Source organism: Hemiscyllium ocellatum, chromosome 26, assembly GCF_020745735.1.
Source record: "Hemiscyllium ocellatum isolate sHemOce1 chromosome 26, sHemOce1.pat.X.cur, whole genome shotgun sequence".
In the NCBI taxonomy this organism is placed as follows: Eukaryota; Metazoa; Chordata; class Chondrichthyes; order Orectolobiformes; family Hemiscylliidae; genus Hemiscyllium; species Hemiscyllium ocellatum.
In genome coordinates, this window is record NC_083426.1 from 4,004,245 (window position 1) to 4,027,363 (window position 23,119).

At 46.9% G+C, this 23,119-nt stretch overlaps 1 protein-coding gene across 4 annotated transcripts in view; it reads left to right on the top strand.

The window, feature by feature from the left end:
- Nucleotides 1-23,119, top strand: part of LOC132828300 (monocarboxylate transporter 1-like) — a 74,303-nt gene that overhangs the window by 47,291 nt on the left and 3,893 nt on the right. For all 4 annotated transcript variants that reach the window (XM_060845283.1, XM_060845282.1, XM_060845284.1 and 1 more), the window contains exons 2-4: nt 4,898-5,149; nt 15,315-15,458; nt 19,830-20,660. In XM_060845283.1, the coding sequence (XP_060701266.1) occupies nt 4,933-5,149; nt 15,315-15,458; nt 19,830-20,660 (1,192 nt within the window). In that variant the 5' untranslated portion in view covers nt 4,898-4,932. The remainder of the gene's footprint in view (nt 1-4,897; nt 5,150-15,314; nt 15,459-19,829; nt 20,661-23,119) is intronic.

The following is a 23,119-nucleotide window of genomic DNA, read 5'->3' on the forward strand; positions in this document are numbered from 1 at the left end:
CATTGGTGCTGCATTGAAAGATTAATGATTTTTTTGCAAATGTAATTTTTGGCATTTGGATTTCAAAGGAGAAGCATATGGGTGTTGGTTACTTCAGTAAAGGGGTCACAGCAAAATCAAGGTCAGAGAGTCCTTGTGAAACAGTGAACTTAGTCTTGCCTCTATCAGAAGCCAGTAGCTGCAGACCCCTGTGGTGTGTTTATGGAAACATTGCTTACACTGTAGTGGATTATGACAGATGGGTAGACGTCGAAGGTCATTATCTTGTTCTTAGTTGGAAATAATCAAAGCTTGATTTTAGATTGGTAAACCGAGAGGTTGAAAGCTTTTAGGGCAGTTTGGAGGTGACCCGACTGGTGTAAGGAACATGTTGAATTTTCTCTCCTTACTAAGCACAATCACCTGAATAGAAATGTATAGTTTGTGGAGCTTCCCAACCAGGGATGCTTGGTTAAAAATCTGCAGGGTATTAGAAGCTGAAAATGTTTAAGTGTGCATTTTGTGCATATGAAATACAAAAGCAGAATTAGGCCATTCAGCCCCTCGAGTCTACTTTGCCATTCGATCATGGCTGATATGTTTCTCAACCCCATTCTGCTGCGTCCTCCCCATAATCCTTGATCCATTTACCAATCAAGAGCCCATCTGTCTTGGTCGTAAATATACTCAACAACTTGGCCTCCACAGCCTTCTGGGGCAGTGAGTTGCATAGATTCACCATCCTCTGGAGAAAGAAATTCGTCATCAGCTCCGTTCTGAAAGGTCATCCTTCACTCTGAGGGTGTGCCCTCGGGTCCTAGTCTCTCCTACTATTGGAAACACCTTCCCGTCATCCACTCGTCTAGGCCTCTCAGTATTCTCTACGTTTCAAACAGATTTCCCTCATCCTTCTAAATTGCATCGAGTACAGACCTGCTCCTGATTTGACAAGCCCTTCATACCTGGGATCATTCTTGGAAACTCCCTCTGGACCCCTCCAACTCCAGCACATCTTTCCTGAGATACAGGATCCAAAACTACTCACAATATTCCAAATGCAATCTGAGCAGAGCCTTATACAGCCTCAGCAGTACATCCCGGCTCTTGTATTCCAGCTCTCTTGAAATAAACGCTCACATTGCATTTGCCTTCCTGCCAACTGAACCTGCATATTAACCGTAAGAGAATCCCAAATTGACTTCTTAGCCCCTTTGTGCTTCAAATTTCCAAAGCTTTTTCTGACCCCACCACCCAACACCCGCACCGACCAACCCCATCCCTGACACCCACACCGACCAACCCCACTGCCTGACACCCGTACCGACCAACCCCATCCCTGACACCCGCACCGACCAACCCCACTGCCCGACACCCACACCGACCAACCCCACTGCCTGACACCCACACCGACCAACCCCACTGCCTGACACCCACACCGACCAACCCCATCCCTGACACCCACACCGACCAACCCCACTGCCCAACACCCACACCGACCAACCCCACTGCCTGACACCCGCACCGACCAACCCCATCCCTGACACCCACACCGACCAACCCCACTGCCCAACACCCACACCGACCAACCCCACTGCCCAACACCCACACCGACCAACCCCACTGCCCAACACCCGCACCGACCAACCCCATCCCTGACACCCACACCGACCAACCCCACTGCCCAACACCCGCACCGACCAACCCCACTGCCTGACACCCACACCGACCAACCCCATCCCCGACACCCGCACCAGCCAACCCCACCACCCAACACCCACATCAACCATCCCCACCACCCGACACCCACACCGACCAACCCCACTGTCCTGTGACCAAAAGCTTCAAATCCCCCTCCCACTCTGTCGACAACATGCAGGTCCTGGCCCTCCTCCATCGCCACTCCCTCACCACCTGACCCCCAGAGGAAGAACACCTTATTTTCTGCCTTGGGACCCTCCAACCCCAGGGCATCAATGTGGACTTAACCAGTTTCCTCATTTTACCCTCCCCCCCCCCCCACCTTACCCCAGTTCCAATGTTCCAACTCAGCACTGTCCTCATGACCTGTCCATCTTCCTTCCCACCTATCCACTCCACCCTCCCCTCTGACCTATCACCTTTACCTCCATCCACCTATTGCACCCTCAGCTACCTTCCCCCAAGCCCCATTTATGTCTCCCCTTCCGAGGCTTCCTATTGAAGGGCTTTTGCCCGAAACATCGATTCTCCTGCTTCTTGGATGCTGCCTGACCGGCTGTGCTTTTCCAGCACCACACTCTCGACTCTAATCTCCAGCATCTGCAGTCCTCACTTTCACTTACATCTCTATTCTTTCTATCAAGTGCATAACCTCATACTTTCCCACACTGTATTCCATCTGCCACTTCTTTGCCCACATCCCTAGCCTATCTGAGTCTTTCTGTAGCTTCTGCACTTACTCAGCACCATCTGTCCCTCCCCCTACCAGCTGCAAACTTAGCAGCAGTGCCCTCAGTTCCTTTATCCAAGTCGTTAATGTTTAACATGAACAGTTGTAGTTCCAGCATTGATTCCTGTGGAGCTATACTAGACAGTGGCTGCCATCCTGAAAAAGACCCCTTTGTCCCCACTCTCTGTCTTCTGCCAGTCAGCCAATCCTCTATCCATACCAGGACCTTGCCCCTAACACCACAGACTCTCGTCTTATTGAGCAACCTTCTCTGTGGCACCTTGTCAAATGCCTTCTGGAAACCCACATAGATCACATCCACTGGCTCTCCTTTATCTAACCTGCTCGTTGCCTCCTCAGACATGACCTTCCCTTGACAAATCTGTGCTGACTCAGCCCTATTTTACCAAGTACTCCGTAATCGCATCCTTTATAATGGGCTCTAAATCTTACCAATGACAGAGGTCAGGCTACCCTGCCTTAATTTCCTGCCTTGTGCATTCCTCTCTTCTTAAACAGGGCTGTTACATTAGCCATTTTGCTGTGTTCTGGCACTCTCCCTGATTTCAGTGATTCCTGAAAGATCACCACCCATGTCGCTACAATCTCCTCGGCTATCTCTTTCGGAACCCTGGGTGTAGTCCATCAGATCCGGGTGATTTATCCACCTTCAGACCTTTCACCTTCCCCTCAGTGATGGTCACCTCTGCTCCATGACTCTCTTGAATGTCTGGTATGTTTCCACCACAAAGACTGAGGCAAAATACCTGTACCTTTCCTCCGCCATTTCTAACATCCCCATTACTACTTCTCCAGCCTCATTTTCCAGTGCTGCAATGACCACTCTTGCCTCCCTATGATCTTTAATGTATCTTTAAAAAACTCTTGCAATCTACTTTAGTATTACTAGCTAGCTTACCCTCATATTTCTCCCCTAACTCTTCATTTAAGAAGACTACACAGTCCACAGGACTGTGGTTTTAAGATATTTTTAAATTGTCTTATGTATCTGGATGGCTTGTTTTACTGTCTTTGTGTTCATCCTTTTATGTATCCCTATTGGTTTGGTTGTGTGAGAATCTCTGGAACTTTGACGATGTTTTGGTGACTGACCACAATGTAAATGAATATGTGGAGCTGGATTTCATTCTAGGGTCTGACTTATTCAGTCGCACCATCACAACAGAAAATGGGAAGGAGTTAGGACACTGAACGGTTCGGTCTGCTCGGAAGATTTCTCCGAGTTGTGTCTTGCAGCTTGTGATTTGAGGATCTGGGGAGGTTCTAACCTGTGTACCTGGTACATGGGAATGAAGGTGTTACTGTCAGGGTCTTTAATCTTAGTCTGAGTGGGAGGGCCTGTTCTGTCATTGACTATTGTTGTGAAACACAGTGGGCAGCTTGAGAGATAGGAGACCAGTTGAATACCTGGTCTCCTATTCAATCCCTTTAGCCTCCTCCACAGATCTAGACCACCTACCTAATTAGAAACAAGCATTTCAGTAATCTCTAACCAGATAGAAACCAGTTGGTTTGTGTTTGGGGTTCATCGGAGTCAAAAAGGGGAATAAATATTTGTGAAGGGCTATACTTCAACTTCTGAGAAAGGAGTCAATATTTGAGTTTGGTAATAACTTGGACAAATGTTGGATCTAGGCAACAGTGTGCAGGAAGTGGAGATGCTAACAACCAGAACTCAGTGTGGCCTTCCTCTGAATCCCAGGCAGAGGCTGTTTGGAAAGAGTGGAATGTCTTCTAAAGTTGATTAAGGAATATTACCCAGGACTGGTTTGTCAGTTTACATGGACAGGAACACTCTCTCTACACTGCTCCCCCATCAAACATACCCAGGACAGGAACAGCACGGGGTTAGATACCAAGTCACCCTTCCTCTGTAAATGAGCATGGTCACCTAAGATTTAAGTCACTGGTTCTGGTAATGTTGAAACCTGGGTTTATGATGTCGAGACAAGTTGAAATCCCAGGACAGTGTTGAAATTTAAATTGATTCATGAAGTAAACCTGGAATAAATCATTCTTCTCCATGATGATGACCATGAGCCACAGCATTGCTATAAAACCCCACCTAGTTCTCTCATGCCCTTTCAGGACAGATATCTGCCATCCTCACCTGGTCATGAGAGTCCAGACCAACTCTTCATAGGCTGAGACAAATGTGTTCATGAAGGCAGCTCAACACCATCTCCTCAAGGAGCAGTTAGGGACAGGCAATAAATGTCTGGCTGAGTCGACAATGCTCACTTCCTATGAATGCATTCAGAACATTACCCCATTCAGTATTCCTGGATCAGGTGTGTCTCTTTAATGTTTGGGTGTTTTTGAGGGGATGAGGTATCATTGTCTTCACCCTTACCCTCCCCCCACCACCCCCCCGTGCTGATCCTGTTGGACTGTGTTGATTGTTCCTCCCTTTCTGGAGTTTGCTGCTTTTGAATTTTCTCAACCTTCCCTCCACTTTTGTTTTTGCAGTCACGCTCTGTTGTGGTGGTTTTTGAACGGAGACGATGCCTCCCACAGCCAAAGGGCCTCAGGGTTACACGCCCCCGGATGGAGGGTGGGGTTGGGCCGTAGTGCTGGCCTGCTTCGTTTCCATCGGATTCTCCTACGCTTTTCCCAAAGCCATCACCGTCTTCTTTAAGGAAATTAAGGACATCTTTCAATCCACGGACAGCCAGGTCTCTTGGATCTCCTCCATAATGCTGGCAGTGATGTATGCTGGAGGTGAGTCAGCTTGAACATACACACAATGTACACACAACATATACGCAATGTACACACAATATATACACAATGTACACACAGCGTATACACAACATACACAGTGTATACACAATGTACACACAATGTACAAACAACATACACACAAAGTATACAAATGTACACACAACGTACACACAACGTATACACAACGTACGAACCAGGAGCAAGAGGAAGCTACTCATCTCCTGGAACCTGCTCTGAAATTTGATCAGGTCACAGCCAATCGGATTGGGGCCTCAACTCCCAACGAACTCCCTCACATGCACACTCACACCCCACCCATCACATACATCCCACCCCCCACACACACACACCCCACCCCTCACATACATCCCACCCCCCCCACACACCCCACACACACACACCCTACCCCACACACACACCCCACCCCACATACACACCCCACCCCACATACACACCCCACCCCACGTACACACCCCACCCCTCACACGCACCCCACCCTTTACACACACCCCACCCCTTACACACACCCCACCCTTCACACACACCCCACATTCACACACATCCCACGCTTCGCGCACACCCCACCCCTCACACAGACCTCACCCCACACACACATCCCACCCCTCACACACACCCCACCCCACACACACCCCACCCCACACACATCTCACCCCACACACACACCCCACCCCACACACACACCCCACCCCTCACACACACCCCACCCCTCACACACACCCCACCCCTCACACACACCCCACCCCTCACACACACCCCACCCCACACACATCCCACCCCTCACACACACCCCACCCCCTCACACGTACCCCATCCCACAGACACACCTCACCCCACAGACACACCCTACCCCTCACACACACCCCACTCTCACACGCACCCCACCCCACATACACACCCTACCACCTCACACACCCATCCCCACCTCCCTCATATGCACCCCAGCACCCCTCACACACACCCTACCCCACACACACAGATCCCAGCCCACAGTCACACACCCCACATACAGACACACACACACACACACACACACACTTTCCCCACACTCTCATATATTCCGATTCCCATGTACACTCGAAACCCCACAAGCTCCCCCAGAAACACTACCCTTCTTCACACACACATCCACACGACTGTGCACACTCCCATACAAGCACACACACACTCTCATACACACACATTCCTATACACACTCAACATTCCCACACACACAAACACATACAGACCTAAACGCACACAAACCCATATCACCACACACTGCAACACACAACTACATCAAATCTTTCAGCACTGAGAGATATCCCAAACACTCCCTCAGCACTGACCCTCCGACAGTGCGGTGCTCCTTCAGCACTGACCCTCCGACAGTGCGGTGCTCCTTCAGCACTGGGTAATTGCCGTGGTATTTCAGCCCAGTTCCTGGGGTGGACCTCAGGGGAGAGGGAATGCTACACCGAACCCTCAGTTGCCAGTTATTACTGTTGGCAGTGGGCAGATGCCGTGGATGTGCTCAAACCGATTTGTGTGGGATGTCAGACTGGTGTATAGAAAAAAGAGATAGAGGTTTCAGTAACTAACCCTAACATCTGCTGTTTGCAACTGTTAGAAACACCCAGATTAATCCCTTATTATCAAAGCAGGCCATTCAGCCCATTTACAGGCTGCCAGGTCTCTGAAAGAGCTCTATAATTCGTTACTTCCCTTCATTAGGAATGTAACTCTAAAAACATTCTTTTTCCAGGATGTCTTCACTTCCCTTTTGAAGGTTACTGTTGCGTGTGCTTCTAATGTCCTTTTTGGCAACGTGTTCCAGATTAAAACAATTCTGTGTGAGGAAGATCCTTATTTTCAACTGTTTTAACTGCTACTAAGATTTGTGTCTGTCTGATTACGGACCCACTTCGCTGGAAACAGTTGCTTTTTGTTGACTCTTTCAGAAGCAGCTGTCATTTTCACCATCACAACCAGATATGCTGCTCCGCTTCTTGTCGAACCAACGCTTCCCCTCTCGCTTCACAAACCTTAACTCTTTCATTCCTGGTATAATTTCAGAATTAGCTTGAATTTACTAGCCAGCTGATTATTATTTACATCTGTGCTCCAATCAACCTTCTTTACACAGTGCCCACTCTCTCAGCACTGACCCTCTGACAGTGCGGCACTCCCTCAGCACTGACCCTCTGACAGTGCAGCACTCCCTCAGCACTGACCCTCTGACAGTGCGGCACTTCCTCAGCACTGACCCTCTGACAGTGCAGCACTCCCTCAGCACTGACCCTCCGACAGTGTAGCACTCCCTCAGCACTGACCCCCCCGACAGTGCAGCACTCCCTCAGCACTGACCCTCTGACAGTGCGGCACCCCCTCAGTACTGACCCTCCGACAGTGCGGCACTCCCTCAGCACTGACCCTCCGACAATGCGGCACTCCCTCAGCACTGACCCTCTGACAGTGCGGCACTCCCTCAGCACTGACCCTCCGACAATGCGGCACTCCCTCAGCACTGACCCTCCAACAGTGCGGCACTCCCTCAGCACTGACCCTCCGACAATGCGGCACTCCCTCAGCACTGACCCTCTGACTGTGTGGGTCTCCCTCAGCAATGATTACTGCATGTGAATCCATTGACACAATATCAGTCTGCTCTGCCCCATTTCAGTGTCTCAGCACAGACCCAGAGCTGAATCTAAAGTCCAAGCACTAGTTTTAAAGGAATGTCAGTTGCAGAAAAGCTGCAGATATTAGCGAGCTGAGCTTGACTTTGAGTGAGTGATGTGGGGGAGACCTGTGGACCTCTCGGACACTCGGGTTTGGAATCGGGTGGACTGTGCTACCCCTGCACCACAGGCTGAGCCAGAGACTGAGTGAGTTGGCAGTTACCAGGCAGCTTTCCAGTGCTGAGAATGAGTTTGAATGCTCAGAATTATTTCAACTGATTCTGAATCCTGTGAGCTTTGGATCGAAGTGAAATCAGTGTCACTCTGCTCTCACTGGAAGGTTAAAGTGTGGGGACTGCTTACTAACTGGCTCACTGACACACTCCACTTCCTAAACAGCACAGTCTGATTACAGGGGCATTGAAAACAGTGTTCTGACTTTTTAAAAAATCTTTAATAAGTACTTTGCAAAATATCTTATTCTGTTTTGTTCTGGAAGTGGTGTTTTTCAATGACCCACAGATTCTGGTCATTGTTGTGATTGGCAACTGGCCATTTTCTATGTTAGAGTTCCACTGTTCAAATTCCTCAACGCAGTTAGACTTACCCAAATGTGGAATGGGTACGTCACAGAATAAACTATTTGGCTCATTGAGGCTTGTTACAGTGTTACTCTGTGTACATCCACAGGACAACCTGTCAGCATGAGTATTCACAACTGTGCCAACTCAATGACATGTTGACTCACTTAAAATTACTGCAAAGTAATTAAGCTTGGATCCTTCAGTCACTATGTAGCATGCCTGCACTCATGTATGCATGTCTATCTGAATGTGTGTGAGGGTGAGGTATGTTTATGTGTGAGGGTCTTTGTGTTTGTATCTGTGTGTCTGCCTCTGAGAGTGAGTGTCTTTTGAACTTCTGTCTGTATGTTTATGTGCATCTCTGTCTGTGTGCATGTGTATGTGTGGGTTTCAGTGTAGGTATGATTGAGACTGTGTGTATGACTGTGTGTCTGTGTCTGTGTATCTGTGTGACTATATGAATATGTGACTGTGTGTGTGTGTGTGTGTATGTGTGTCTAGGCTAGATTCCCTACAGTATGAAAAAGGCCCTCCGAAGAGTAACCCATCCAGACCCATTTCCCTATCCTATATTTACCCCTGACTAATGCACCTAACATGATGGGCAATTTGGCATGGCCAATCCACCTGACCTGCATGTCTTTGGATTGTGGGGGGAAACCAGAGCACCTAGAGGAAATCCATACAGATACAGGGAGAATGTGTAACCTCCACACAGTCACCTGAGGCTGGAATCGAACCTGTGACCCTGTGTCACATCGAACCTGTGACTCACAGTGGTTAGCGAACCTGTGAGGCAGCAGTGCTAACCACTGAGCCACCGTGCCACCCCCATCATGTCAGTATGAGTGTGTGTGTGTGTGCTCAAGAGTCAATGAAGCAGACTCCATTATCATTTAGCTTTCCTGTCCTCCCATGTGCCTTATCCTGCCCATGTCTTCCCCAGCAACTGGACTGTCCTAGCATTCCTTATATTTGCTCCTGAATACCTCTTTCTGAATTCGGATATTCCACGAGTATTAACAATCAAACTACAATGATGTGTAAGTAAACTAGGAAATAAATAATAGTGGTACAATGCATACATTAAACTTCTGATTGGTGTGTTGATAAGGAAGTGATTGTTTGATAATTACCTTGTGGTTCCTTTCGAAGGCACCTGAGGCTACTGTTTGAATGATATAGTACATTGGACATTAATGGGCTTGTTTTGAAATTGTGCCTCTTACTCTGTCACTCAATCTTTCAAAGATACTTTCAGATCCTTTCATGACTTTGAACCAAACTAGGTCACTGCATTATCACTGGCAGGTCGGCATCACTCAGTGTTAGTAAACATGATCTGAGTGACACTCAATCCTAACCCTATTGTCAATCAGTTAAACTAGAAGCCACAAGTGCAAATAGAATGGTTCTACATAGGAGGAGGCCACTCAGCCCCTTCTGTCCATACTGGGCATGCAAGGTATGCCAAGTTGCAATTCTTTTACACCTTTCTTGAAACTCTTTACAACCTGTAAATCTTTGTGAAGTGTAGACATTGTTGGCTTTTTGGAAGGATCTTCGAGTAAAAAATGAGGTCTGCAGATGCTGGAGATCACAGCTGAAAATGTGCTGCTGGTCAAAGCACAGCAGGCCAGGCAGCATCTCAGGAATAGGGAATTCGACGTTTCGAGCATAAGCCCTTCATCAGGAGGATGGCAGACAATTCATACACAGCAAGATCCCACAAACAACAATATGGTAGAAATCAGATCATCTGTTTTTGTGATGTTGACTAGGAGACTAGGACAAACTCTCCTTCTCCTCTGTGAAACCCTGCCATGGGATCATTTATACCAATGTAAGAGGAAGGCGAGACAGAGCCTCAGTGTAATGTCTCATAACCAAAGAAAATGGCACCTCTGACACTGCAGCACTCACTCAGTACTGCACTGCAGTGGTAACCTTAAGTGAAGCCAGAAAATATTAAACTCAGAGGTGAGGGTGTTTCTAATTAAGCCACAGCTCTCACACGTGCAGTTGTACACATTTATATGCATTCCCCCCCCCCCAACATACACAGACATAGGCACGCATGTATACACACTCATCTGCACATGTACACATATACACATGCACAAACATGTAGACACATACACACAAATGCACATGCACACACTCATACATTCACACCAACAACCACTCATCCTCTGACTGACGCACTCATTCACTCACCATCTGCTTTCTCCACTTTGTTCAGGCCCTGACTGGTGTTATCTTCCCTTTCCCACAAACAATCTGATTCAACAGCATACACTGGAGCTGGTCATCACACCGCCTCATGATCCTATCACATGAAGCCAACGTGGCCACACTGAGGGCACAGGTTCCAGGGGCCTGGAACTTTTCACACAGTTGGGTTCCTGCCAAACACAGCCTGCGGTTAGAAGCTTTGTTCAAGCCAAAAACAAAAGGTCAGATGAGAAAAGGTCCCGAGAGGACAGGTATTGAAACATTGGCCTGGTTGTGTGATTGAATCACAAGCCGTCTTTGGGGGAAAAATTGCCTGATTTGCTGAGGACAGCAGGAGCTGAACTGTGACCTGTCATGCTGCAGACATGCGGGAGGGGCAGTGGGTAAGGGCAGGGGCTCTCTGCATATGGATTAATTCAAGCTTCCCATCATACGAGGCCCTTCAAAAGTATAGGGAGTGGAGGGGGTGCTGCTTATAAAGGGAGTGGAGGGGGTGCTGCATGTAAAGGGAGTGGAGGGGGTGCTGCTTATAAAGGGAGTGGAGGGGTGCTGCCTGTAAAGGGAGTGGAGGGGGTGCTGCCTGTAAAGGGAGTGGAGGGGGTGCTGCCTGTAAAGGGAGTGGAGGGGGTGCTGTGCTGCTTATAAAGGGAGTGGAGGGGGTGCTGCCAATAAAGGGAGTGGAGGGGGTGCTGCCTATAAAGGGAGTGGAGGGGGTGCTGCTTATAAAGGGAGCGGAGGGGGTGCTGCTTATAAGGGAAATTCAGGGGGTGAAGAGGGTCCAGGAAATACCTTTAACAGATGGGATCAGGGAAAACTCTGAGTTTTTATATAAATAAATTAAGAATAAGAGGATTGCCAGGGAAAGACTGGGTCCTGTAGAAACCAAAGGAGCAATCTGTACGTGGAACCAGGGAAAGTGGGTGCAGCCTTAAATGAATATTTCCATTCTATTTTCAAGGACCTGAAGTGACGTATCGCAGGCTGCTGTGGGGGAGGAGGTTGGGCTAGGGAGGAGATTGCTGGGGCCTCCCTGGTCACAGGTGAAGTGCCAGATGACTGGAGGTTCCTTTTTTCCTCCAAAACAGAGAATGTGCATTGATCCAGTCTCCTGGTCTCCCTAACCCGATTAACAGCCAATAAGGTGGTTTGACGAGTCATCACTTTTGTAATCACAACCAGAACACTGCTTCTCATTAAAGACTGCAAACATTTGGGGAGGGGCCAGGAGGATGTTTACCAGGACATTGCCAAGCCTGTCAGTGTGGGGAGAGAAGATGTGACTGGTCTCTGTGTTTCAATAAGGGATCATGTCAGCAAGAGGCAATACCCCTGTAGTGTGGGACTGGAACCCCCAACCTTTGGAATCAATGATGTGAACAGTACACACTGAATCAGAGTTGCCAGCTCATGCAAAGCAGCAGTCACTATCTTTAACAGAGCTGTCCTGGGTGATGGCTTACCAACACACTACTGTTCAACTGGTTGGTGCAAAAAAAGGCGCCGACTGCTGCTGATCAAAGATTTTAGTCGAGCCAAAATACCATCTTATACCAGACTCCAAGGGACTATTTTGTTGCTATTTACAGATTCCCACAGTGCAGCCGGGATATCAAAATGGAAACATATGAGAATCTGCAATGTTTGAGCATTGACAACGGAATTCTAATGCCAGAAAAAGGGATATTTGCTGGGACTGGTTAAATGTTTGATGGGGACAGTGTAGAGGGAGCTGTACTCTGTATCCAACCTCGTGCTGTCCCTGTCCTGGGAATGTTTGATGGAGGGGGGGACAGTGTAATGGGAGCTGTACCCTGTATCTGGCCCCATGCTGTCCCCGTCCTGGGAGTGTTTGATGCAGATGGGGACAGTGTAGAGAGAGCTTTACGCTGTATCTAACCCCATGCAGTCTCTGTCCTGGGAATGTTTGATGGGGACATGTAGAGGAAGCTTTACTCTGCATCTGGAAGGAGTTTTCCTCATGACTAATTGACCACTGCACTGAATAGACAATAGGCTGTATATTATAGGAGGGGGGGGGGGGGGGCGGGGTAGTGGGGGGGTGTTGGTGGGGGAGAAATTGGCAGTCAATTTGTACAGCGGTTCCAACAGCTGCAATGTGCTAGTTTCCATATAGTTGATGATTTTGGCTGAGACAGAAATTAGAGTAAGCTAGCACCATGACGTCTCTCACATTCACTCCACAGGGCAGAAGGAAATTCATCAGAGGGGTCACAGTGCAATGGAGTCATAAAGCACAGAAAATGGCCCTTCTGCCCATCCAGCCTAAAACAACCCCCTGACTATTCCAATCCCATTTCCCAGCCCTAGGCCCAAAGCTGTGTCTGCCTGGGCAGCACAAGTGAACATCTAAATCCTTCTTCAATGTGATTTGGGTTTCCGCCTCTCCTACCCTTTACAGGCAGCGGGTTCCAGCCCTCCAAACCTCCGCCCCTTTACCTTGAATCTGTCTCCCCCCACCTACCCCTGGTCAATGATCCCTCCATCAAAGGGAAAAGTTTCTTCCTGTCTCCCGTATCTATGCCCCTTGTAATTTTATCCATTTCAATCCTGTCCCCACTTAATCACCTCTGCTGTAAGGAAAGCGAACCCTGTCTGTCCAATCTCTCTTCCTTCCTCTCTCCAGCCCAGGCAACATCCTGGGAAATTTCCTTTGCCCCCTCTCCAGTGCAGTCACATCCCTTGAATAATGTGCATTCCGGAACCACGCACAATCCTCTCGCTGTGGCTGCACTCTGGGTTTATATAGCACCATCATCACCTTGAGTGCTACATGGGGTGTGTCAGTTTGTTTATGCTCAACTTTCTCAAGTGGAATTTGAAGGCAGAATGTTCTCACTGTGAGCTCAGGATGTGACACTGGGTTCCTGGAACCCAGGCTGACAACGCACTGCAGCATCAGATATCTGACTGCTGTCTCTTGGCTAAAGCCCGAATGGAAGGAATGTGAGATGGCAAAGTGACTCAGCTGTGTGAGCAGGCCCCTCGGTTTCTTGTTTATTTGGTAGACTGGGTCTCTGGGGAAGTTGGTTAACTGCAGGTTTCAGCAGAGGCTGTGTGAACAGAACAAAGAATGAGAATCATGCCCCTGGCATCTGTCAACTGCAGAAACATAGCAGAGGAAGTGACTTGTGTTCACCAGAGACTGTGAGCATCTGGAATGGGCTGAACTACCCTGGGGGCTGGTGAACCCAGCTTGGGGGAGGGCAGCGCTCTAACCTCAACGTGTGTGTATTAAATGTCAGGGAAAAATGAAAACTCAGCCCAACCATTCAGGCTTAGCCTCTTCTACTTCCAACCTCACTATCCTGGAGGGGTTGGAGTGAGAACTCATCAGAGAGTAACAGCATCAAAAAGTACATTGCTGGAAAAGCACGACTGGTCAGGCAGCATCTGAGGAGCAGGAGAACCGACGTTTTGGACATAAGCCCTTCAGCAGTCCTCACTTTCTCCGTACAGTAACGGCGCCGTAGAGTCAGAGAGTGAACAGGACAGAAAGAGACCCTTCAGCTCATAGAGTCTGTGCTGGTCAAAAACAAGCTCCAACCATTCTAATCCCACTTTCTAACGCTTTGGAGGGTCGGTGTGGACTTGTTGGGCTGAAGGGCCTGTTTCCACACTGTAAGTTATCTAATCTAATCTAATCTAAACACTTGGGCCATAACCTTGTCTGCCTTGGACAAAGTTAAAAATCCCACAGTACCAGGTGATCTTTAGCTTTGTCCACCCCAGTCCAACATCGGCTCTCCCACACCTTGCCTTGTCAGTGCAAGGTGCATTAAAATACTTCTTCAATGTCATGAGGGTTTCTGCCTTTACCACTCTCTCAGGAAGTGAGTTCCAGATCCTCACCACCCTCTGGGTGAAAAAGGTTTTTCTCACATCGCTCCTAAACCTCCTGCCCCTTACCATAAACCCCCGCGGCCCTGGTCATTGAGCCCTCCTTCAGGGGGAGAAGTTCCTTCTTCTTGACCCTATCTATGTCCTCAGTTAGGGAGGGCTCAGGGAGACATATACATCCAGCTAACTTCAGGGAGAGACTTGGGGCATGCTCTGCTGAGAGAGCACAAAGTCTCTTCACCCTGGTTAGGGCCCACATGGAGACCGAGAGCAGATCTGGGCACCCCACCTTACCAAGGAGAGACTGGTCTTGGAGGGAGGACAATGTAGGCATAAAAGAATGACACCTGGACTTCAGGAGCAGAGATTATATAAATGAGGCCTGTTTTCTAGCATTTAGAAGGTTAGGAGGTGATCTAATCAAAGTCTTCGACTTATTAACAGGAAAAACAGGGTTGATCAATTATTCCCACTGGTTGGTGTTTCTAGAACTAGGGGCATAGTCTGAGAATTAGGGCCAGACTGTTCAGGAGGGATGTCGGGAAGCACTTTTACACACCAAGGGTAGGGGAGGTTTGGAACTCTCATCCACAAATGGCAGTGGATGCTGGATCTGTTGTTAATTTTAAATCTGATTTGGATTATTTTTATTAAGCAGTGGTACTAAGGGGTATGGGCCAAAGGCAGGTATGTGGAATTAGGCCATGACCTCATTGGATGGTAGAACAGACTCAAAGGGCTGAATGGCCTACTCCTGTTGCTGTGTTCCTCAGGTGACCATGTTAACTAATCTCCTGTACCCTGCAGGTCCCATCAGCAGTATCCTGGTGAACAGGTATGGCAGCCGGCCTGTGGTGTTACTGGGTGGGCTGCTGGCTAGCTCAGGAATGATCATCGCCTCATTCTGCAGGAGCATCGTGGAGCTTTATTTCTGTATAGGAGTCATCGGGGGTAAGTACTCAGTCGGTCTTTGATGCGTGATTCTTCACAATGTTAAATTGTGTGGGTACGAATGCAACAATTAATGTATTAATAGTGTCTTTCAGTGGGATACTATAGTTTGTTACTAAGATTCTACAGCCACTACCTGAGTAATACTTAGCCATGTGGTTACTCATTTTAATCCTGTAAAGCATCCTATCCAAAGTCACCGATGATAAGGGGGGGTTATGGTGGTGAAATGGTCAACTTGTAACCCAGCTTCCAGGCAAATGTATTGGAGGTATTGGTTCAAATATCCACCTTCTATCCTTAACTGGTTAAGTCCACAGCAACATGGCTCCATCTAACATGGTCTAGAGTCTAGGAATGGGTGACATTGTCCTTACAGTAATACCCACATAACATGAGAGAATTAAAGAAAGTCCACTCATGATTTTGAAAATCTGTACCAAATCACTTCTGTACCACCTTCCCTCTAAAGAGAACAGCCTCAACTTAGAGTCATAGAGATGTACAGCATGGAAACAGACCCTTCGGTCCAACCAGATATCCCAATCCAATCTATTCCCATTTGTCAGCATTTGGTCCATATCCCGCTAAACCCTTCCTATACATATACCCATCCAGCTGCCTTTTAAATGTTGTAGTCATACCAGCCTCCACCACTTCCTCTGGCAGCTCATTCCACCGTTTGCCTGACATTGTTGCCCCTTAGGTCTTTTTTAAATCTTTCCCCTCTCACCTTAAAACTATGCCCTCTGGTTTTGGACTCCCCTATGTTGGGAAACAGACCTTGACTATTCACCCTATTGAATTTTCTCATGATTTTATAAACTTCTATAAAGGTTTCCCCCCCACCCCAGTCTAGTTTTGGAGTTCTGTATTGTGGGTAAAAGGCGTTATTTGTTTACCCTATCCAGGCCCCTCATGATTTATAAGCCTCCAGAACGTCACCCCTCACCCTCCGATTCTCCAGGGAAAATTACTACGGCTTATTCAGCTTCTCCTCAGAGCTCAAACCCTCCAACCCTGGCAACATCCTTATAAATCTTTTCTGAACCCTTTCAAGTTTAACAACATCCTTGGAGACCAGAATTGAATGCAAAATTCCAAAAGTGGCTGAACCAATGCCCTGTACAGCCACAACAAGATCTCCTAACCTCCATCCTCAGTGTAAGCATTCCAAACGCCTTCTTCACTATCTTAACTACCTGAGACTCCACTTTCATGGAGCTATGAACCTGCATTCCAAGGTCTGTTTGTTCAGCAACGTTCTCTTCTTCAATCTCTCCTCTTTACTAAATTTTCTCATTCTTGGAACCAATCTCAAAAATCATGTCTGCACTCTCTCTCTCTCTCCAAGTGTTCACATCCTTGCTATAGTGTGGTGCTCACAAGTGTACACAATACTCCAGCTGAGGTCTTATATCCAGGGTTGTCACAAAAATCGAAGCAGCATTATTGTAACATTAAATATTTACTGAGTTTTGCTTTAGGGATGTGCTTGTTTTATTCATCTCATTCGCTGCTCCTTTTCTTCCTGTAACTTTTGGTTTTGTCATCACCACCGTTATTAACTGATCTAACTGAGTTACTGAGGGATTTCACCACACTGCGACCTCTCTGTGCAGAACTGAACTTTCTTCAGTCAATTCCAAACCATTAGTGAGTTCTGTGCAGCATGTCTCAGGGCTCTTTGAGCACTGACAGAACGTTATAAGTTATTAATCCCGTCTTAGCCACAGCATCAGCACCACTGTCCTGATTATGTAGAGAGCTAAAAAATGAGGTCTGCAGATGCTGGAGATCACAGCTGAAAATGTGTTGCTGGTCAAAGCACAGCAGGCCAGGCAGCATCTCAGGAATAGGGAATTCGACGTTTCGAGCATAAGCCCTTCATCCGGAATGAGAGAGAGTAGCCAAGCAGGCTAAGATAAAAGGTAGGGAGGAGGGACTTGGGGAAGGGGCGATGGAGGTGGGATAGGTGGAAGGAGGTCAAGGTGAGGGTGATAGGCCGGAGTGGGGTGGGGGCGGAGAGGTCAGTAAGGAGATTGCAGGTTAGGAGGGCGGTGCTGAGTTGAGGGAACCGACTGAGACAAGGTGGGGGGAGGGGAGAGCTAACACTTGATGTACATCAGAAATAGGAAAGGATTTGTATTTATGTAGTGCCATCCTCAGTGTTGGAGGTTCCAAAATGACCACATTTTTAGAAATGTGATCACAGGTGTAAAAAAACAATGGCAGCTAGTAAAATTCCATAAACACCGATGGGATCATGATCAGAGAATCTCCTTTTAATGATGTTGCTTAAGGAATAAATGTTGGCCAAGACATCAGTAAAACTCAGCTGTGCATCAGGGTTCCATAACTCAGGGCTCTGGCTACTGCTTACATTTTGCTAGCACCTTTGGATAATGAAAGACCGGAAGGCAGAATTTGAGCCACGTTGGAATGATAGGTGGCCAAATTCTTTGTAGCAGCGGAAGGATTGACTTAAAGGTGACAGAGAGAGAGACACACAGAGAGCGAGAGCTGCACACAGAATGACAGAGGACGAGACAACGATAGGGAGACTGAAAGGAAGAGAGACAGAGACAGAGAGTGAGAGGAAGAGAGACAGAGAGCAAGAGAGAGCTATAAAGATAGGCAAAGTGAGAAAGAGACAGAAACAGAGACAGAGTGATGTAAGGTGTGCGATTTGCATATATTTTAAAAATAGTGAGTTTAGAATTTGATTTTTGGTGAAGAGATTTTTTTTGATTAAGTTGTACATCTTTCTCTTGTCTTGGTGATTTTATTTTAGAAAGGGAAGTCTTGGAGAGATAACTCTTGGAGGCTAAGAGGAAGCAATGACGTTGGGAGAGTTTACATGAGCAAATAATGTAAGCAGTTGTGCATTTGGCGTTCAGTTTAAAAGGGCAGAGATTGACTTTTTTTTTGGTTTTGGTCAGGGGAAACAGCCAGAGCTTGACAAAGCTTTTGGGTTTCAGGGTAGGTAAGTTCACAGAAGTCTTGGTTGAAGTGCGATTGTAAAATAGTTGCTCCAGAGAAAGGGAGATAGCTTAGACTTGAACATAGAACAATACAGCATAGGAATGGGCCCGTTGTCCCATGATATTATGCTGAACACTACACCAAATGAAAGTAATCCCTTCTACCTGTCCTTGGTCCATATCCCTCCATTTCTTGCATATTCATGTGCTTACCTCAAAGTCCTTTAAATGCCCCTTTTGTATCTGCCTCCTCCACCATCACTGGCAGTGTGTTCCAGACTCCTACTACTCTCTGTGCAGCTCACATCTCCTTTGAACTTTCTCCCTCTCACCTTAAATGCAAGCCACCTAGTATTAGACATTTCAACTCTGGGAAAAAGATTCTGACCATCAACCCTATCTGTACATCTCATGGTTTTATAGACTTCTATCAAGTCTCCCCTCAGCCTCTACTGCTCCAGAGAAAACAACTCAAGTTTTTCCTCGCCTCTCAGAATAGCTCATACCCTCAGTTAAGAAATTGGTTACCTTTGTATAAGGAGTTTAGTTTAAAAGTTCCAGAGCAAAAGTATTTGGTTAAAACCTTGAAGGGGTTAAATGAAGTTGAGAAAGTCTAAGCTCAGTTTTATAAAGACTCAAGAAAGTGGTGATCAAATTCTCAGAATGAGAAATTGAAGCAACTGTGAAACTAAATCCTAACTGTGAAAGAAAAGGGAATTTTATCTCGAGTGTGAGAACTGTAGAGGAGTACGTTTTGGATTAAGGGGGGTGTATTTTACTGGGACCTTTCAAATATTTAAATTTGTGTTTTATGTGAAAAGACTGGTTTATTCTATTGTATTTGCATTTCTTTTGCAGAATAATATTCTGTTTGATTGATAAAACCGCATTTGTTTTTGTTTCTGTGAGAGACCACCCTGTTAAAGCCAAAAAAAATATAATCTATCAAGCCAATTTCAGTCTAGGACTTGGCTTCTTCTGTAATAGAATCGCCCTGAATCCTAACAACAGGGATAGAGGGAGAAGGAGAGATGAAGTGAGTGATAGAGTTCAATTGAGAGACAGAGCCTGAGAAGAGAAATAGATAAACAGTGACAGAGAGAGAGAGAAAGGTTGAGGGCAGAGACCGTGTGATAACATGACTGCCAAAGTGAAGTGATTAGCACTGAGAATGAGCATGAGGAGTGGACATTAAATGGAGAGAAATCAAAGTGTTAAAGAGCTAGTGGAGATGATAGAGTTGGGCTGAGATTGGGCCATGGAGGAATTTGAAAACATCAGTTTCATATCATTAGGATGAACACACATCCCCTTAAAACATTAACTTTATTTTGCTTTATTTGGAATAACAGCAACTGATTGTTTTTTCTAAAACATTTCTATCTAGGGCTGGGACTCGCCTTCAATCTGCAGCCAGCACTGACCATGATCGGGAAGTATTTCTACAAGAAGCGTCCATTGGCCAATGGGCTAGCAATGGCGGGAAGTCCAGTTATTCTCAGCACATTAGCCCCTCTTAACCAGTACCTCTTTGACAATTACTCATGGAGGGGGGGCTTCCTGATCCTGGGGGGCATCTTACTCAACTGCTGTGTGGCTGGAGCTCTCATGCGTCCCATAGGCTCTCAGTGGAGCAATGAATCCAAACAGCCAATGAATGATCAGGGAGAGGCTGACGTGAACTCCGACCTCAAGACTGGCAAACCCAAAGCAAAGCTCAGCATTTTCCAAACCATCAGCAAGTACTTGGACTTGTCACTCTTCAAACACAGAGGTTTCCTGATCTACCTATTTGGCAATGTCATCATGTTCTTTGGCCTGTTCGCACCCCTGGTCTACTTGTCCACTTATGCCAAGCATATGAAAATCGATGAGTACAAAGCAGCTTTCCTCCTGTCCATCCTGGCCTTTGTGGACATGTTTGCTCGGCCATCCATGGGGCTTCTGGCCAACACCAAGTGGGTGAGACCCAAGATCCAGTACTTTTTCTCCTTCTCCGTCCTCTACAATGGCATCTGTCACATCATGATGCCGTTGGCAACTAATTATACCGGCCTGGTCATCTACACCATCTTCTTTGGGTTTGCCTTTGGCATGCTGAGCTCCGTCCTTTTCGAAACCTTGATGGATATGGTCGGTGCACCGAGGTTCTCCAGCGCAGTGGGACTGGTCACCATAGTGGAGTGTTGTCCTGTATTGCTGGGACCTCCGCTGTTGGGTAAGCATCCTCTGCCATTGTGTTGGGATGTAGAGTCATAGAACACAGAAGGATGCCATTCAGCCCATTGTGCCTCTGAAGGAGCAATGAACAAAGGCTCAAGTTACAAGCATAGGAGCAGGAACAGGCCATTCAGCCCATTGAGTCTGCTACCCCATTTATTCTGATCATAGTCAATCTGATACTTTGCAAATTCACTTTCCTGCCTCCTTCCCATATCCCGCGATTCCCCTTACTGATTAAAAATCTATCTTAGCCTTTAACATACTTAACAGCCCAGCCTCGGCAGTCCTCTATGGTAAAGTATTTCACAGATTCACTATCCTCTGAGAGAAGGAATTCTCCCACATTTGTAAAGAGAGAGGCCCTTATTCTGAGACTACACCCTCTGGTCCTAGACTCTGCCACAAGGATAAGCAGACTTTCCTAGCAAGGCCTCTAAATGTTTTAATAATGTCACCCCTAAACTCCATTGGGTACAAGTCCAACCTCTGCTCATAGAACAGTCCCTCCATACCCAGGATCAGCCAAATGGACCTTCACTTTACTGTCCCATATCAGGGTGTATCTTTGCCGAGACTGGGGCCAAAACCTGTTCACAGTGTTGGAGGGTGTGGGCTGACTCGTACCTTGTATCGTTTTAGCAAGATTTCCTTACTTTTACACTCCAGTCCCTTTGAACATTCCATTTGTTTTCCCTATTGCCTGCTGAAATAGTAGGCTGGCTTTTTTTGATTCATGCATAAGGGATCCTCATTGCTCTATGCTGTAGCATTCTGCAGTCTTTCTCCATTTAACTAATATTCAACCCCTCTATCTGCCAAAGTCCATAGCATCACAATTTCCTACATTACATCTCGTCTGCCTTTTTTTTTGCCCATTTGCAGATCCTGTCTGTATCCTTCTGTAGACTCTTTGTGTCCATCTAACCATGTGCCTTTCCTCCTATTTTGGTGTCATCCACAAACTTGGCGACAGTACATTCACTTTTCTCATCGGAATCATTATTAAATATTGTAAATAATTGTGCCCCCACACTGATCCCTGTGGCACTTCAGTAGTTACAGATTGTCATCCTGAAGATGTCCCCCTGTCCATGCCCTGTTCTTTCCCTGTAGTTAGTAACAGAGTCATGCAGCATGGAAACAGACCCCTATAGTCCAAACACTCCATGTCGATCATAATCCAAACTAAACTAATCCCACCTGCTTAGTCCCTCCAAAACTTTCCTATTCATGGATTTATCCAAATGTCTTTTAAACACTGTAATTGTACCTTCATCCATCACTTCTCCTGGAAGTTCATTCCACACATGAACTACCCTCTGTGTAAAAGATTTGCCCCTCACTTTAAAAATGTGCCCCTTAGTCTTGAAATCCCCCATCCTAGAGAAAAGGCAATCACCATTAACTCTATCTATATCTCTCATTATGCTATAAACTTCTATAAGGTCGCCTCTCAACCTCCTACGCTCCAATGAAAAGAGTCTCAGTCTTTGTTTATAACTCAAAACCTTCCATACCCGGCAACATCTCTTCTGAACCCTCCTCAGTTAAGTCATATCCTTCCTGTAGGAGGGTGATCAGGACTGGGCACAGTATTCCAGAAGAGGCCTCATCAATGTCCTGTACACCTCAACATGACGTCCCCACATAGAAATTCAAAGGACTGAGCAATGAAGGCAAGCGTACCAAACACCTTTTTAACCCCCACCCCCACCCCGTCTATATGTGATGCAAATTTCAAAGAATTATGTACCTGCACCCCGAGGTCCCTCTGTTCTACAGCAGGACCCAAGCTTACGTTTGAAAGTTCCTGCAGGATCTGCTTCCACTGCGTGCTCAGGCAATGCTGTCCAGCATTTCCAACAAAATGTTTCCTTATTTCTCTCTCGGATTTATTACCAAACAAATTTGGTTATTGAAATTCCTGCCATTGGATACAGTGTATATAGTTTCCATGTTTACTCAATCAAAACCTTCATCATTTTGAACCCCCCCTTATTAACCCCCCCGCCCCACATCGTTATGCCTTTGCTGAAGGGATGACAGCCCTCACTCCTCCACCTAACTAGATTCTTTCTAAAATGGCAAAAGGAAGTAACCCTTTAGTGAGTGAGACAGAGAGAGAGAACTGGAACCCTTTGTGCGGTCAATTTGCATATGGGTTCAAACGTCACCATAGAGTCAGTCGGCCCATCAAGACTGTGCTCGTTCTCTGTTGAGCAATCTGGTCAGTCCCATTCCTCTGCTGTATCCCTGTCACTGCAAGTTCCTTCCCCCTATGGGGGTAGGGACCCAGGTTTTAATCCCACCACGGCAGGTGGTGGAATTTGAATTCAGTATAAGCCTGGAATTAAGAGTCTAACAATGTCCCTGAATCCATTGTCGATTGTTGGAAAAGCCCATCTGGGTCACTAAGGTCCTTTAGGGAAGGAAACTGCCATCCTTACCTGGCCT